Source organism: Danio rerio, chromosome 6, assembly GCF_052040795.2.
Source record: "Danio rerio strain M-AB ecotype USA chromosome 6, GRCz13ab, whole genome shotgun sequence".
NCBI lineage: Eukaryota > Metazoa > Chordata > Actinopteri > Cypriniformes > Danionidae > Danio > Danio rerio.
The window spans coordinates 8,422,854-8,442,210 of record NC_141026.1 but is presented as its reverse complement, the minus strand read 5'-3'; the positions used below and the strand labels follow the sequence as shown (position 1 = coordinate 8,442,210).

The following is a 19,357-nucleotide window of genomic DNA, read 5'->3' as shown; positions in this document are numbered from 1 at the left end:
CCCTAAAGCTAGCAAAGGAAGTATGAAACAGACGTCTTGGAAAGTTACTTTGCGAAGGGGAAAAGACCCAATGAAGCAACTGCCAAGGAACAATTAAAGGCAATAAACTCACAAATTATGTTTCGGCCACGCAGCAGGATCACGGATGAAGCTGCGTTTCATTGTTTGTCGTATTTCTATTTTTTTCCCCACATGTTCTCAAAATTCTCACTCTTGCACACTTTACCTACCTCTACTCTGATCTACTCTGGTCACTAACAACAGTAAAAAAATAATAAACGGTTCATTTAAATTATTATATTTAAAACAGAGTAGAAGCAGATGGATTTGACTATCCCAAATACCTCACGCTCACAGTGCTAAAACATTTGCTGTCGGTATGCAGAGGAATGATCTACTCCCAATCCTGCAGGTGTGAGAGATGGCTGTGTGGCACTGTGCCACCTTGAGTGCTCCGAGGCAGGGCAAGAGTCTGACGGCATCACCCGCACCTCGTCGTGAAGAGTAACATTAGGAATGGCACAGACACATTAGAGTCTCTACAAAATTTTATAAAAAAAATTAATTTAAAAAATCTCAAGATTTTACAACATACGACAGAAAATGTATAAAAGAGCTATTTGATTAGGCTTCTTGGCATTGGTCGGGGGACCCTAATTCCCCGGGGCCCTAAGCGGCTGCTTATTGGTTAAGTCCACCCCTGCAAACACAGAACACCCAAACACTGCCGTGCTTTTTTTAAATTTTCTCCCAGAATATAACTTGTATCAGAGTTGCAGCAATGTTTTGTCAGCTTGAAGTCTTGTGAGAAAACGGTTGATTTGCCTAGTAATCCAAGTATACCCACCAGCCCAGGCCGTGGTGAACCGATCAAGCGTTGACCGGTCCGAGGTAATTAAAAGGTTGGGGGCCACTGGTAAACAATATATAAAATCCTCTTCAGTAATACCTCTTAGTTATCCAGTCTAAAAAAAAGGAGAGTTGATCTAAAACAGGTACAAAAATGTTTTTTGAGATCACCTTGGAATGCCTTTGAAACAGAGTCTCTCTAGTCACCATAATCTACACAAGATCTTTATGTTCCAGTAGACCAGGATAGACAAGGTCTTTATTGCAGCAACCTGGACTGAGTTCAAAAGACATGAAACAATTTACAGCTCATTACACAGGTATTAGTACCAGGTGGGACAAAAAACTCCCACATCATAGTACAAAACCCATTCTGCTACATGCTGATAAGTTGGGGACTCGATGTAATTGTAATTTAAGTGTGCCTCTACACTGGGCAAAATGTGGTTGGAAGACTGGAGTTTTAAAGATTGTAATTATACGTTTCAGACATAACTTTCCAGTCCGTGACTGTGTTTAGATTTCATAGCTTCCATATCCCTTATAGAAAAGACGGGTGCCACTGACATTCCTGCGCTCCAGTGGCTGCACCGTCTGGGCCTTTTCCAAAAATGTTATTGTAGAAGAGAAGATCAGCAGTTTCAGAGTTCTTCAAGTTGTTATAATTAGCACTTCATAACAGAGTTCAGTCAACAGGCAGATTATGGCTAGTTCACTAATCAGTGACAGATGTGAATAGATGTGCGGTTGTGTAAGTGCATCCGGTGGAGACATTCTAAAATTGACCTTTGCCTGAGCTAAATTTCATTAAACCTTTTAATTTGAATATCAGAAAATAAAAATGATTTACAAATATACTCAAGCACAGTGCTAAATTGAACACTTGAATGAATTTGATAATGATAAACAAGCTCTCGATTCAATTGGCTTACAAAAATGTTGTTTTGATATATATTATCAGGTACAGTACATGTCAATTGTGTTAAGGAAAACATTTCTTCAACTACACAGGTAATCTCATATGAAACATGACAAATACAACATTTTTGTTGTAATTTATCAAATTCAAGTAACCGCACAAAGTTCATTGCATTTACTGGAGAGGAGGGCACACACTACAAATGTCTAGTGAGAGTAGACTAAACTAATTCCTGCTAGGGCTGCAGAGTTCTGGTTAAAATGAGAATCACAATTTATTTTGCTTTGCTTTATTTTGCACTATTTTCTCAGAATTCTATGAATGTAAAATAAAAGTTAATATGAGTATGCAATTTTAATTGTTATTTCGCAAACAAATCAGGGTATATGCACGAATCCTAATGATAATGTCATTACCTTTTTAAGAATTTTCAAAGACCTTCTCAGAATATTTTAAGACCTCATTTGCAGCTTCAAGTTTTAATCAGTAAACAAACATTAACTTGTTAAACGGTTGCTAATAAACAGTTGTAGTTTAATAAGTCAATGAAGCACAACCATGCAACAGAACTCGGATAAGCTCGGACGAAACAAAGCTTCAAAGAATAAATTATGTGGTTGTTTTCAGCGACAGGCTTCAGTCTTCAGTCATTGTTTAAACTCGTCTTTCTCCAACTAGGAGTACACAAACTTACATTTTGCCATCTGTTTTGCTCTATGGCTACATGTGCAGAGCGTTGCAAATTACGTGACCCTAGGCCAGACGCGCCCCAGCCCAAACTCATCATGTGGCTCGAGCACCCCAATGTTAATATTTAAAGTAAAATTTATATATTTGTGCTTTTTTGGAGTCAAACGCTTTGGACAGTCCTTGAACAAAAATTAAGATCTCATAAAAATGCGATTAAGACTTTAATACCTTTTAAGGGCCTTAATTTTCTTATATTTGATTTATCAACTTTAGAATACTTTAAGACCCCGCGGACACCCTGCAAATTGTAAAACAACAGTAATATTAGGCCTGTGTGTAGGTCTACTGTTGGTTAAAATGCTAAATTTTGTATAGAATTGGAATGGTGGACTTTAAATATTGTCATGTTTGTTAATTCAAAGTAAAGTAATGACATCAGAATATGACCATTCATAATTCTAACGATGATTTATGTTTGAGACATGTGCTTGTCATCTGTCATTGACAACAATGTAAAGACTTGTGCGACCGCCTTTATGCTTCTCTCCTGACCTTGAAAATATGATTGGCTAAATAGTAGAAAAGCTAAATTAAGATTGTGTGTAGGGTCGAATCGAGATCACAATCTTATTTCAATTAATAGTGCAGCCCTTATTCTTGCAATATAAAAATTTGTAAAAATAAACGGATTACTTGATTTTGGGAAGGCAACCCAGTCTCACCTACGAAATTCTAACTGAACAACTTCTAACTAACTACAATTAGACTGGACTCCAATACATTTGACCAATACAATACATTACTGATGGACAATATATTGGCAGCCATAATGGTAAAGCGTTGTTATTGGAAAATAAGATGTTGAAGTTGTGCATATTTCTATGAGAGCAAAAAAAAAAGATTTAAGAACTACAAATTTTAAATGATTTTGGGAAAATAACATAGATGTTTGTTTGTTTTTTTTGCAATTTTATGGCATTTAAATGAAATTACCCCTGCTTTTTTCATTTATTTATTATGAGGCTGAGAAAACTTAATATTTATCAGTCTCTCAATATATTGGTTATCTGCTTCCGAACAGAAATTGATTAGCAGGCGACTTTTGTGGATATTTCTAAGCCCAGAAAGGCAATATAGAAAGAATTTTCCTATTGAAAAAAAAAGATGAATAACACAAGAAACATTGTTATAGTTAAACATTTTTGTTATCACTAACAATATCGTTAAATTATCATTATTGTGATAATAGCATATGCTATACACGTATCAAAGATATTTGTGAAAAATTTAATTTATTTTATGCATTGGTTGTTTATCTAAATTTGACCAATAAGATGGGGCCTAACTATCTTTTTCCCTGTCTGTCCAGTAGTTGCTGTTCTGCTATTGGCTGGAGCGGTCCAAAGGTGAACCCAGAGCTAAAAATTAATACTTAAGGCTGGAGTCAAGACAAGGGAGGAAGATGGCAACAGCCAATCAGAGTCGGAATGTCTGCTGAGGATTACACTCATTCATAATGTTTTAAGGACTAAATGTTTGCACAGACACAGTTTTTTTAGCTGGAACTAGAATCAATTAGACTTAAAAAAAAAAAGAAAAGAAAAAAAATATATATATTACCACTTTATTTTAACATCATTAAATAAATAAATAATTTAAAAACATAGCTAGTAAAAATAGCATTTTTCTAGATAAGAAATAGCAATAGTCAATAACATCGCATAATTTTTCAGTATTATGCAGCCCTAATGGCCAGTTAGTATTACACTTTAATTCAGCATATCAGACAGTCTGATCAAAACTTGGATGGTTTTGGTGTTCTGATAAAAGAGTGTAACAGAAAGGTTTCCAACTATTAATGCAACAAACCACAAGTGCACTTGGACAAAAACTGGAACTGAGCCATGATGAAGGAAACGTCTCAAGAGGAAAAGTAAACAGCTTGGTTCCACTGCTGTAATCCCTGCAGATCTAATGAAGTGGGCGCGTGCAGCATTGTTGGGGTGTTTCCTCCAGAGGCAGACACCAGGATCCATGTGCGCCGGCCACACTTGACCCAGCACGTCACACTATGTGCTGCCCCCCCACTATCGCCACACAAAGGACATATTGTACCCCACAATGCAGGTCAGCTCTCCTTCCCAGCCTGGGACGGCTCTTGTTCCCTGGCCTCTGACAGATCTGGACAACTGCTCTGTCCTACTATGTGTCAGCTTCAGGAGATAATTCTGCATTGCATTAATGTCCAAAGCTTTCTCCAAATGCCCAAAGAATTTGGTTAATTCAAAGTTTGAATGATTGTTCACTACTAAGAAGAATCACCAATGTAAGAAGTCAAATGTGTGTATATGAGATGTAAAGGAAAAAAAGAAATTGTCAGGTAACTTGTAATACAATATAACTGTATATATATTCAGGGCTATTTTTATTTTATATATTTTTTTATCACGACAGGCCAAACAGGCTGCACTCGACACACTCGAAAATTCAATTTTTCCATTAAATTTGCATCTTAAAAAACAGAAAACACAATCCAAACCATGATGCCCACCAAACAAGTCCAAAAGATCTGAACAAAAAGTATGAGCAAACAGTTATGCATGGCTAAATTTGCAGCTCAGTGATTGTATAAGCTACTCAAAAACACTCCAAAATGCAGAAAGAATTAAACAGAGTTAAGAGATGAAATGATTACAGTTGTAATGGAGCACACCTTGCCAAACACATCTTAATCTGTGAGACAGTTGCCCACTGCGATATCCAACTGCCCCAGATTTACTAAGAGATGACTTAAAGATTATGACAGTGGTAGAAAAAAAGAAGCATGGTTGACCGAATCACAGAGTTAAGTCTGATCTCACCAGTCACAACTAGCCTTAACCTATCCGCTTTACTGAGTTAAGAAAACAATTGTCCAAGTAGACGAGTGATGAGGCTTACTTTCTGAGCTCTTACTATGATGGACAGAGGCATTAGACACGTGGTTTTATTGAAAATCTTGACTCACTAAATCAACACAAGTCAGTAGCTGAACAACACAGAATCTAATAGTAGTAGCTGAAGTATATTATCTTTCAACATGCACAGCAGGCCTAAAAAAAAGCTCAAACCCACCGCAGTGAAATTCGGAAAAACTCAGCCCTTTTTCTTTCCATCCTCAGGGCTTATCTGAGAATACCAGATGTGGCAGAGAAATCAATTTAACTCTCAGAGTGGAAAAACAAACTGAAATATAATAAATAGTACTGGAAATGGAGATCAGTCCATTTCTGCTTGCGTAACAAACTAAGTACACTACCTACCTTCGTAAATCCCAGTTGTAAGAGCAACAAATAATAACTTGACTTCTTGTTGATAATTTGGAAAAGTGTCAGAAGGTGGATTTTTCTGAGGAATCATCTGTTGAACTGCATCCCAATCATAAGAAATACAGCAGAAGACCTACTGCAACCCATATAGACTCAAGATTCTCAAAGAAATCAGTCAAGTTTGGTGAGGGAAAGATCATGGTTTGGGGTTACATTCAGTATGGGGGAGTGCGAGAGGTCTGCGGAGTGGATGGCAACATCAACAGCCTGAGGTATCAAGACATTTGTGCTGCCCATTACATTACAAACCACCCGAGAGTGAAAACACTTAGGATAGGATAGCGCTCCTTTTTATACTTCAGCCTCCACATCAAAGTTCCAGAAAGTTAAGAAGGTCAATATTCTTCAGAAATGGCCAGCCCAGTCACCAGACATAAACATTACTGAGCATGTCTGAGGTAAGATGGAAGAGGAGGCATTAAAGAATCCAAAGTATCTTGATGAACTCTGGGAGTCCTGCAAGAAGTTTTCTTTGCCATTCCAGATGACTTTATTAATAACTTTGAGTCTTTACAGAGATGTATGGATCCAGTCCTCCAAGCTCATGCAGTCATACACAATATTAATTAATTTTCCACTGCACCATGACTTTATATTCGATACTCTACATTATTTCTGTTAAGTGACAAGACTTTTGTCCAAGTAAGTTTTGTCTAATTAAATAATAATAATAATTTAATAATATCACATTTAATAATAATTAAGTAATTAAAAATCATGAACATATTTTATTTTGGTAAAATAAGTGAAATCTAGAGGCCTTTACCCATCATACAAGCCACTTCTGATACCAAATGATCAACTAGAAGTCAAGTTATTTTTTGTTGTTCCTAAAACTTGGACATGCGACAAGACTTTTGTCTGGTAGTGTACCGACAATACAATTTAAGGTTGGCTGAAACTTGCCGTAAGTTCAGATACAGCTTTGAGTATGGAATTCATGTAGGAAATTTAGTCTTGCTCAAAAGCACAAAAGAGAGAGACTTTTTTTTTTTAATTCAACACAGGGTGGTCTCATCTACACTACATCCATCAAAGCGAATGCTGAACAAAGATTAAGAAAACACAACACAGCCACTATTACTTTCACTGCAATATCATCAGGGGGAGTGCAGAATTCTGTGCTGTTTTTCTAACACATAGAGCCACTGAAAGGAAGGAATCTGAAGGAATACTTCACAAATGTGGTCTTACCTTGAAGCATGCATCTGTATGCCGATTCGGAAATGGCGTAGATATGAGGCGGCATCTCGTGCCTCTTCTTGCCCCTGTACATCTCGATGATGTTCTCAGAGTATATGGGGAGGTTTTTGTATGGGTTTATGACCACGCAGAAGAGTCCTGAGTATGTCTGTGCAACACAAGCCAAAAACATAAACACTTTGTTAATGAGATGCAATAAACTTTACTGTTCATTATTAATTTAAAACATTTTACATTTACATTTTGTTGCAGTTCATGAAGGGACAGTAAAACAGCAAGTTTCTAATATTAATATTAGCATTATTATTCCATGTCCAGAATATTGTACACATTGAAACACAATGAAGGTATTTTTCCCGAGCAATGCTGGCATGCATTCACAATGATTGCAGCTGTCGTGCAGCGATCACGCACTAAATTACAGAAGACAGTTACAAGATATTAACCCTTTACTTTCGGCGGTTTCACATACAAAACTGCAACTGTACACAACTTTCAACGTAGTTAGAATCATACCGGTCAACACTCCCATTTTCCCGGGATTCTCACATATTTTACAGTTCTATCCCGCTATCATCCCATATTTCTCCTGTATTTTCAGTGTTTCTCTGAAGGGTGGCAAATAAACATTAAAGAGCCGAGCCTGCTTATACTCAACCAATACCGCTGAACCACCAGGGGCCACCTCTTGCTCTTAAATGCGAGTCTGTTCTGTGCTTTCGCTTTTAGGCATGAAAACACTGAAATAAAAACAGCGCTATTCCCTTCCTTTTCATTACAGGTGCCATCTCCCCTTTATATGCAATTCATATATGACTGTCAGCTGACTCTATAGTGTTAAATAGACACTGTTTCCTAAACTGATTTAATTTCATCCTAAATGAGCATAAAAAGTTAGGAAAGCAACTGAATGCTTTCATTATAACGTTAGATGTGAGCATTTTTAAAGTGACAACTCTGTTATTTAATGTAATCAAACAAAAAAATCTAAATAATCATTCATTTGTTACCCTTTAATCAGAAAGTGTGAGTTATACAGTGAAGAAACGGCTAGTGGGATTTGATAGCTTGATTCTATTTCTATATAATAGCTATTAATTTTAATAAGCTGAACTGTTCGCTAATTTATTAGCCGCCAATGTATACTATTTATTTTTTCTTTTTTTAATAATAATAATAAAGATATTACTGACCCTTTAACTGTTTATTTACAACAAAGCAGCTCCAAATTAACATATTTAGTAGTTTTAGGAATTTTTAAAGGGGGTGTAGGGGAAATCCCTTTGGTGTGGTGGGCATATCCATTATTTTCACATACCTATGTTGACAGGTATGGTTAGAATGCATTTAAATTAGTGCAAACGTAGTGATAAGACTATATCTACAAAACAGCTTCAGTATTAAATAGTGTACACTCTACTATTCCACTGTCCTAAATAAGTCAAGCTTTAAATGAGTGGCTTTAAAAGACAAACACCCTAGTTTTTTACAATTTCACAATCGCTGATTCCAACGAAAAATCAACAAAGTCGCAAATTTTTGTGATCTGCAAAATAATCGCAAAAAATTAAATAATCTCTTAAAACATCTAATGTCAAACCATGTAATCCCGTTAGACATTGCATATGCAGCGCACGTGATGTATTTGAGTGTCTCTCAAAAAAGACATCTCACTTGCGTCCTCACAATCAATACAATAAACGAGAGAGGAGGAAATGTTTTGCAGACTGTGCAGTAAGCAGACGCGGATGAAGCGCGAGTGATTTACATGTGAAGGCAATGCAAAGATGCGATTAGACTTGCTGTGGCGCATATTGGTTGTTTTGTGCATTTGAAGCGCTTTAGACTGCAAATAAGTGAGAGCAAACATCTAACAAACGGATGGGACAGCCAGAAAACAGGAAACATTGAAACAATTTGATCACTTCATATAGCCTAATTTGCTCTTTTTGTAACAAATTTTGGTATAATTTGTATCTTTATTTTAATATATTTTTGTTGGTCAGTTATCCACAAAATAACAATAAGAACGAATGCATTTTAGGTGAAGTGATCATCAATAATAAGGGAATTATGAATTTAATTCAAGTAGGTCTGTTATAACATAAAATATAGTATTTCTGACAATTTTCTTTATTTTATAGATTTGAGTTATGATAAATTACAGTATTGCAATGCTACTTGGTATCACAATACTTCAGCTGGTATAGTATCGTAATGTGAATTAATAGTATCGCGACAACCCTACTTAACTGCGAAGTGACTATTGTAATGGGGCAATCAAAACAGTTTAGTCTATTTAACTTCTATTTAAAAAAACAAACAAACTTATTATAGATTGTGGTGTTACAATGAAGATTGTCATGTAATTTTAACCTTTTTTGTACAATAAGTGTATAAAATCCCTACAATATATTTGTTTTTAGAATCTTTATCATTATTTCACTGAACAACATTGGGCAAATACTGATTTTTTTTTTTGCCTAGTCCTGGATCCAGACACAAGGGTAAGGGGTAAATCAGGGGAGAGCTAATCCCGTCTAGCAAAGCGTCTTTTTTTATTGGCTGGGTTGTGTTTACGAGAGGGCATTTATATGGGTGTGGAAAAGTAGGGGGGGGGGGTGCACAGAGGACAGACCTGCCTACTTCCAACTCCTAACGCCCCACTAGACAAAGCCGCCCTGCCAAAGTAGATAGACAAAGTAGACAGAACAATAGACTTGAGACTCAGGAGACTTGTGGCTGGAAAGTTGTTTCTCCAGTATCGTCCTCCATGTTTTTCAAGCTATATATGAAGGAAAACAGCTTATCTCATATATAAGCTATGCACTAGTCCAATCAAAAGCAATTTAATCGGAGGGAGGTTTTTAGTACATATTTATTAAGAAAATTAACTTCAATATTGATACTCAAATATCATTTTCAAGAGTGTGCTCAAAATGTGTTGACAGATAAAGGGTTAAGAAACGTAACGTACTGCTTTAGCCATGATAAGGTACTCTGTTGTGAATGATGTTATGTCCCAAATCCTCAAAGCTTATGTAACTTATACTTAGCACATTTACGGTTTTAGATGCTAAATGTTTAGTAATCTACATACAATATCACTAACAAATCCATTTGAGTGGTCATGATTATAAACCATCCTCAACAGAGCTTGCTTAAGGCTCTAGATGTTAAGACAACTATCAACGTAGTAAATTTTGAATTTTGAAGGTCCTTTGAGACGCCTACAACATATTTTAAGTGTCTGGGAGTAATAGGAATTGATAAAAAATATATATATACATATACATATACATATACATACATATATATATATATATATATATATATATATATATATATATATATATATATATATATATATATATATATATTATAATAATGACCGTGGCCAATTGTCCTTATGGGTTAATCCAACGTAAAATTAAGATTCAGAAAAAGTAGCTGGCATATGACAATCAGACAGAAATTTTTGCTTTATTACTATTAATTTCTCACAATATGCATGCTTTCTCTGAGAAAGTAAAGAAGTAGTAGTATAATATGAGGAAATGTTCTCTATGAAATCTGAGATGTGAATACGGTTTCTGTAGATGCCATAATGCGTTTCTGAACACCAGGGTCAGATCAACAAGTCAACATCAGGTGAAAATAAAGTCTATAATTACAAGTAGGGTTGCACGATAGGGCTGCACAATATATCATTTCGGCATCGTTATCACAATGTAATGATTCGCAATACATCACGAGTATTTGCAATGTTGAGTCTGGATTATAAATGTATCATTTCACAAGTGTTTTTTGAGGCCTATAACTGTATGAAGGTTTAGAAAAAAACATTCAGGCATAAAAATTAATAATTTATTAACATTTTATTGAATTGTTTATAAAACAAAGACTATGCAGTAGGGCTAGGCGGTAAATCTAGTTCTGGGGATATATCAATATAACTTCCAAATGCGATGCGGGATTATCCAATATTGGTCACACACGTGGATTCTGCGAGAAACAGACCACTCCAAGGTAGCACGCGAGCTCCACTTGCACAAATGTGCACATGCGCAAATGAATGATTCACTCCATGAGTCATACAAAAGATTTGTTTAAAAAGAACGAATCGTTCAAGAACGACCCATCACTGATGCGACATGGAGGAACATGCAGTGCCAGTGTTGACTCCCCAAACAAATCTCACTCCCCCTCGCGAGCTTGTGCATCACACCATGCCTTATCGATCATTTCTTCTGCAATTGACAGTCACAACGAACATAGAAGCCTTGTCAAATTGACAAGCAGCACCTGAATGCGTATAAAAGAATTAAAAACGCCAAAATGGGACAAATTTATACTGTATTTTGAAAGTAAAACCACCTCATATTCACTTATTATTATAAGTTCAGTATTTATTACACAACGGTCTCTTCTTTACATTTACATTATAACACATTTAGCTCTGCGTTCTGCTCTGTTATTGCATATTGACTTCAATTCCGATTCTAATCATTGTATTTATTTAATTATTTAGTCATTCTGTTTGATTGATTTATTTAAGCCCCTTAACTGGAAGACGTGATTTGATTTGACGCGTGAGCCTAGTGTACAAACAGTTGGTGGTTTAAATGAGTATTAAAACAAAACAAAAAAAAAAGTCAAATATAAAAACATGCATTTGTCTACCAAATATTTCTTTTTCTATTTTAACATCTCACTGTTAGTTACTCTTTAAACAAATAACAATATGTGTTTGAATTATATTTCATTCAAAAACTTTTCGATAAACTTTTAATAAAGACTTTGACCATCAAGTAACCATTTATGGGAAAATACCGGATTTATATTGTATACCGTCATTCCTCCAAAAAACACAGAGATATCATTTTTTTGCCCATATCGCCGAGCCCTACTATGCAGTATTATTTTACATTTCATTGTTTAATTACTGTATACCTGAAGACAGTTCGACTCCTCAGAAAACAAAACGCTGTTTAATTAATTTGTATATTTTTCTTTACTGAATTGCTCTAAACTTGTAGATTATTATATTTTATGCACTCCAGTACAGAATTATCCCAATTAATCTAAAATTATAATTTATATCCAAATAGTCATTCAACTCATCTAGTGAGGTTGTATTCGTTTCGCAATATATAATCAGTAAAAAAAAAAAAAAAAAACAATGTTAGATTTTTTTCAATATCGAGCAGCCCGATTGCATGATATTAAAAAAAACAACAACAATGTGATATTTTGTTTTTTCCTGCAATACATATTGCGATATTGAGGATACTTTCACTAGATTAAAATGAATGCATCTATCATTTTAAAAAGAAAAATCATAAAATAGATTAACTGGAATTATTTTGTAGGGCAGTGTATCTGCGCAAAACATAACAAACCAATCACAAGCATTGATAAACAGAGTAGAGCAAAATATACTAATTAAATAAACAGTATTTCTTGTTTGTTTTTTTCTGGCAGTCTAGCAGTATTCAGGCACAAGTGAAATAATCAAATTTAAAATAGCACTGTATACTGTATCTTAATAATTGATATATGCACATAAATACAATTCATCTTTCTTAAAGTTACAAACATAATTCCTTGTGCTTAAATTTAGTCACAGGCCTTAAAAACACATGCAACTATTTGTTAAATCTATGGTTAAAAAGTGGCAACCACTCCACAAATGAGGCCTTTTTTTGAACTGTGGCTCCTGTTCAACTATAATATCATCTCGACACTACAGATCCTGCGATGTGACTATACTGCGGATCCATACATTGCGATATCGGTGCTGAAACGTATATAGTGCAGCCCTAATTAAAAGCTTAAAAATGTCATCAAAACAAAACAAGCATAGATTTAAAAAGTAGCTTTATCATTTAACCTAAAAGAATTCATGTCATGCTAATTTTAAGCAACTGGAATATAACAGCCCATAGAGAGGAATAAAATCTAACCTGTCTTTCGTCACCCAACATGCTATTCAAGAACAGAGGGGCGTGGGAAGGCAGAGAGGAACGCAGCACCTCCACAGCTCTGCCCACACAGCAGATATGAGTGCACGTATACCGCACACACCAGCCTAAGCTCTGGTCACCATCCACGCACATACGAGACAATATATATAACCTTTCTGTAAATATATAACATTCCACCTCCATTAACGCAGACTGTATTTCTTTTAACAAAAGCATCACCCAACAGCAATAAGGAACCTGAGAAATGTGGGGAATGCAGCGGTGTGAAGGTGCTGTCAACAGTCAGTCTGACATCTTGACATCTCACAGATATTACGAGCCTGCGCAATGCCAAACACAAAGGTCCTGTTATAAAGCTTCTGCTTTTACTAGGCCAAGCATGGGCCTCTATGGCCAATTACTGTAGCCTGTAGGGAGGGAGCACAGCGGCCACATGGAACAGAGGCTTAAAAAAAGGCAGAGAACAAGAATTACAATCCATGTAAAATGACAACAGGGACTGCTTTAACATCTAAAATTGTGGCCAAATCAGCCGAACTCTGACATCGATGACCTGAAAAACTTCCAGTAATGGTAAATATGAAGTTAAATTAATTTGTTTTTTCACCCAAAACTAATACTCTTAGGGTGCTTTCACACCTACACTTTTGTTTCGGAACGTGTCTCGTTTGCCCAGTTAGCACAGTTCGTTTGGCATATGTGAACAGGGCAATCAAGCTCTGTTCGGCACCAAAGTAATCGCTCCAAGACCGCATGAATAAGGTGGTCTCCGCTCGATTGAAACGAACCCTGGAGCGGTTCGATTGCAGTGAGAAAGCGATCCGATCCGAGCGCGGTTATATCACAGTGTTTTATGGATATGTAATAGGAATACGGCTATATATAGAGAGAGAATTATGAGTATGGCAGGAAGTTTCGCGAGTCTCCGGATGCCCGCAAACGAGTGAGGATCTCCTGTTAATCTCGCATCTCCCTCCCGGTCCTCAAATAGGCATCGTCGCGCACCCTTCTCACCCCTCCCCGCCGCGTCTCTCCTCAGACACGTCGCGCGCCACACCCTGTCAATCACCACCAAACCACCACCTCTCCTGACAGCTTAGCAGAACGCTGCAAAATAAACCCTGACACTCTGACCAATGTAAGGAGAGTTTACTCGCATGTGACTTGTTTTAGCTCTTTTGGTCCGATTAGAAACTTTTCAGTGTGAAAGTGAACCGCTCCAAGAGCAAAGAGCAACAACGTAACAATTGTAATCTCTGTTTCGGAACAACTGAATCGATTCACAGGTGTGAAAGCACCCTCATATTACTATTGACGTCACTGGATATAGGTTTTCAGCTTTCTTCACATTATCTTTTTTAATGTTCAACTAAACCAAGGGTGGGGAACATCCGGCCTAAGAACATTTGATCCGGCCCCATCCGGCACGTGAGAACATTTGATCCGGCCCCATCCGTCAATTCAAAATCACCCCTCAGGAAAAAAATAATAATAAATTTCTGTTATAGAAAGTGACAGTTGTACACATTTGTTGCTCTACAAAGCTCAGTTTCACATGAAAATGACTTAAAGCATGTGCTGTAATGTAACGTTTGCAGCACGAGATGTGCATCATTTATTGATGTACGTTCACTTCAAATCATTCATATTTTTAATAGCGTGAACGGGACCGCATAGCATGCTTCTGAGTGTGTACACGCGCTTAGCCTCGGCGACGAGCAGAGCACACACATCTAACGCCATCTCAATGTGAGCGCTTTAACGGTCAAATACATGCACATTTGTGTCAGAGAGCGGTGTTTAGTGATTATTCATATTCACCCTCATCGTGTAACAAACAAACAAGTTGAGAATCAAAAGACACGTAAAAGAGAATCTATTCTTAAAGTGACAGTGCGCAATTTTCCTGCTTCCGACTGTTTTTATTATTAATCAAACAACAAAAGGAGAAAATCCCTCACTGCTCTTGACTGGAGAGCTTTTGTAGCTTAAGTTTTTTCTTATAGTGAAGATGCTTAAAGCACAGTTTGTTTCATATTTTATTCTATTGCATTTATTTCCTTCCTTATTTACAGGGAGGAAAAAACCTGTGCATTTATAAAATCAGATTTATTTGCCCTCCTGAATTATTAGCGACCCTAATCATAAGGTAAACACAAAACAAAAGTTTTCATTTGGAGCTCCATTATGGGACTCCACACTTGTAAATAATCGCTCCATCAGGCTCGTGGTCTCAGCACCGCCAACGCTCGTCACAGCTACCAAGCCGATCAATCACAGATTGATATGCAGACAGAGATATGTGTCGTTGTGACATGTAGTTAAATTTTTTCATACACCGTAAAACCCAATAAGTTAAGGTAACTCAAATCATTTGAGGAAAACGATTGCAACAAACCATTTAAGTTCAAAAACTAATCCTGATGAGTACTGTGAACTTACTCCATTTGAGTAAATGAAGCAATTTGAGCACAGTAAAACCCATTAAATAAAGAGAACTCAAACCAACGGAGTACTGTAAAACCCAACAAGTTAAGGCAACTCAAACCATTTGAGGAAACCGATTGCTAAAAACCATTCAAGTTAAAAACTAATCTATAGGAGTACTGTGAACTTACTTTATTTAAGTTAAAGTAATGAGGTATTTAATGAACTCACTATCTTCAACACGGTGTTCAAAACTCTTCAAATGAGTAGAATTAACTTTCAGTCAATTTTGAGTTAACTACACTCATTTCATTTGAAAATGGTAACTTTTGGGTATTACAGTGCACATCAGCATTGGCCACAGCGAGAGCTATGGGAGCGTGTGAAGGCTGTGCCGAACCATACGTGTGAGCTTGACGCAGAAGTATAAATCAGCCTTTAGTTGGTTTAGTTATCATTGATAAGGGTTGGAGCTGAACTCTGCAGGCTGTTAGATCTCCAGGAACAGGGCTGAGGCCCCGTTTACACTAGTGCGTTTTAGTTTTAAAACGGCGTTGTAGAATGAAAACGATCCGCGTCCACACTCGCGTTTTACCCAGCGTTTCTGAACTGCTCTCCGTCCACACCAAAACGCTGAAAACGCACATCACGTGAACACACACACTCTCTCGGGCAAGCGCTCCAGCATTTCTACCCAGATGAGAGCTCTGCTTGTCGGACTGCTCATCAAGCATCTCCCGCTGGATCTAATCTCACTATATTTGCTAAACGTGATATTTCATTCATGTTGTTGTCTTTATCTAACGACAAAGGCCAATTCTCTGACTTTGGTCATTGGAATCTATTAAGTTACTTGTTCACGTGTAACATGTTTTGGTTAAGCGCAAAGATAAGTTAATGATTAATCCAGGTACATTGACTGATCGCTTGCCTTTATTTCCAACAATGTATAAACTTATTGTATGTTATACTTTTATAATTATCGATTATTAAAACTGATATTCAGCAAAAGAGAGGGTGCGTTTCGTATTTTCACTCAAATTGAAAGGAGGCAGTTGTTATAGGCTCCGTTTTGTTATAAATATCCACACAGTGAAGATGACGCTCATATATGCAGCACGACGCCTCAACATTTCTGCTGTCTGTTAAGTTGCTAATATTAAAAAGAAAATAGGCAGTTCCTTAAATCATGTTTACATTTTATTGTTGAGAAAGTGAAACAACGTAGCCAAGGTGATGTGAATGAAGTTATAAAGTACACTGTTCCCTTTGAAGATTTACCCGTGTCCTCGGTATGTTTTCCATATCAAACTGAGAAGGGGGAGACTGCAGCCTTGATCAAACTTGCGAAGTCTTAACTTACAAGATGAGGATGCGAGACTGAACTGTGTGTGGGCTACTTAATATTGAGGAAAAGCCCCAATCAGATAGGCGAACGTTTGCAGCCCCGCCTCTGTTTTCAGATGTCTCCGTCTTTCCCCATCCACACTGAGACGGAGCAGCAGCGTTTTAGAATGAAAACGACCTTTCCAGCGTTTTCAAAAAGCTCCGTTTTCGGCGCTCGAGAACTCCGGCGTAGTGTGGACGGATGGCGTAACCGTAGCAAAACGTATGCGTTTTCAAACTAAAACGCACTAGTGTAAACAGGGCCTGAGCCCCCTGGTCTAGAGATCCCTGCTGTGAGCATGAGCATTCAACAAAAATCCAGTGTTTTTCATGCAGTGACCAATATCACACCAAAACTGGCTGCTGAATTCATGAGCACGACAGAAATGTGTGATTGGCTACAATGCTCAGCTTGAGAACAAATCGAAATCACACAAATATCAATCCCACTTACGTATATGAGTCCAGAGTAATAACGATCCTTCAGGTTGTGTAACACAGATGCTTCGTTCAGGCAGGTGAGTTCAGCCATATCCTCCACTTTGCTGAACTTGGGCGGGTTCATCTTCTGGATGTCATCTTTGTTCACCATGGCCTTCTTGCCATTTTCAGCCAGCTCCACAAGCACTTCTTCTCCACGCTCCTCTCGGATGCTGGCCGCCTCAAATCCATGCCGTTCAGAAGGAACCCACACCAGCTTCTTGGCCGTCCAGTCTGCCTGGGTAGTTGGGTTGTAGACCACGGCCCGATCCACAAAGAGGTACCGCTCAGGGTCCTCTTGCCCACTCCGCTGCGCCATCTCCGGCATGAGGAACTAAAAATAGGCCACCTGAAAAAAAGTGTTAGAGTGTTATTTGGTGATTTGAAGGCACAGAGATTCACTGAGGGTTTATGTAATATGACATTTCGAAGGGTCAATTGGTTTTACTCAAAAAGGTTAAAGCTCGGATTGGTTTTCTTTACAGAAACAAATATTCCTTTAGTCGCTCTTCAAAGCAGCATTTGGTCAAATTAACAGTATAACCAATTCTCGATTATGGGGATTTATTTACCGATCAGCTTCAAAACTCTTCTTCGCAAACTGGATGTTATTTATCATGCAGCAATTGGTTGTTATTGGTGCGCCATTTAATACTCATCGCTGTCAACTGTATTCCTTACTGAATTGGCCTTCTCTTCTATCACGTCTACAAATTCATTGGTTTCTGTTCATTAACAAAACTCTCACTGGAAAAACTCCACTATATTTACAGTCACTTCTTAACATTCAGGAATCACTTTTAAATCTGCGCTCTAGTGGTTTCATTAACCTTTGCATACCCAAAGTTCGCACTTTATTTGGTCGTAACTCTTTTCAGTTTTCTGCTGCTGATGCTTGGAATCATCTCCAGCAGAACTCAAAGCCCAGCACTTTCATTCCACCATCGTCTTATAATAATTCAATTCAGTCAGTAGTTCAAGATCACTGTGCTTGTTTTTAGTTTTTCGTTGGATTTATATGTTATTATCTGCATTTGTGAAATTGTTATTGTATTGTGTCCCTACTGCTTTGTATCTGCTTTTCATGTTGCCTCTTGGCCTGGTCGTCATTGTAAATGAGAACTGGTTCTCAATTGACTTACCTAGTTAAATAAAGGTTATTAATATTTACGGGGATATAGGGAATGTTCGATTAGCATTTACATAAATACATTACACTGTTAAAGTGACTTTTTTTCTCTGAGTAAAACAACATTAAAGATCTTAAACTGATACCGTGGTCATTGCGATTTTAAAAAATATCAAAAGTCAATTGGCACCACTATTTTGAAACTACTGGCATTATTACAGGCAAAACACATACTAATAAAACTAAGGTCTTGGACAATCAGATAATTAACTGAAGAATATTTACATAATTTTTACCTTCAATTCACAGATTTTGCATAGAGAGCAAGCTTTCTGATGCAACATGCTGGAAATCTGAGAGAATTAATCTCTAAGATCACAAACATTGATGTATTCTTATCTTTGAATGTAGGTTGCAGCCTCCACAGGTATTAATTTAGCTGTGCTGGTGTATTTTTTCCTCTCAAAGTGCGAGAACTATTGACTTGCTACTAAATATCTTGAATGTTCTTCTGAACATTCTTTGCTCACATCTTGGATGAAATTACGATGTGAAAATAAACAGCAAATTTTCATTTTAGGGTGTCTGATCTGTCTTTTTAATATTGACATTCAACTCTCATTTTAAGAAATTGATAAATGCTTAAAATACAAAAAAGTGCATATGTGAAATACCCCTCAAGCTCGATGTTTGAAGATGAAATCCAAAAGTAGGAGTTACACACAGCAGAAAAAAATTATGTAAACAGCTTCTGTATCATTCATTCCACACATGCCAGATGATTTAGGCTTAATCTGTTAATTTATATACCTTGAGTGGCTCTTCACAGTGGAATTAACAAAAAACAACTCAATAAATTCAAAAACCAGATGGTCTGGCCTACAACTGGAGTTACTGTAATTCCCACAGAGGAAATATA

General features: G+C 37.0%; 1 protein-coding gene across 12 annotated transcripts in view; it reads right to left on the bottom strand.

Annotated features, from left to right (window-relative positions):
- myh10 (myosin, heavy chain 10, non-muscle) overlaps positions 1-19,357 on the bottom strand; it is a 121,150-nt gene that overhangs the window by 101,003 nt on the left and 790 nt on the right. For all 12 annotated transcript variants that reach the window (XR_015493171.1, XR_015493174.1, XR_015493169.1 and 9 more), the window contains exons 2-3: positions 17,284-17,658; positions 7,021-7,177 (exon numbers count right to left, since the gene is read on the bottom strand). Coding sequence is in view for 6 of the 12 variants with exons in the window: in XM_087256506.1 (XP_087112632.1) it covers positions 7,021-7,177; positions 17,284-17,637 (511 nt within the window). In the remaining 6 variants the exon portion in view is untranslated. The remainder of the gene's footprint in view (positions 1-7,020; positions 7,178-17,283; positions 17,659-19,357) is intronic.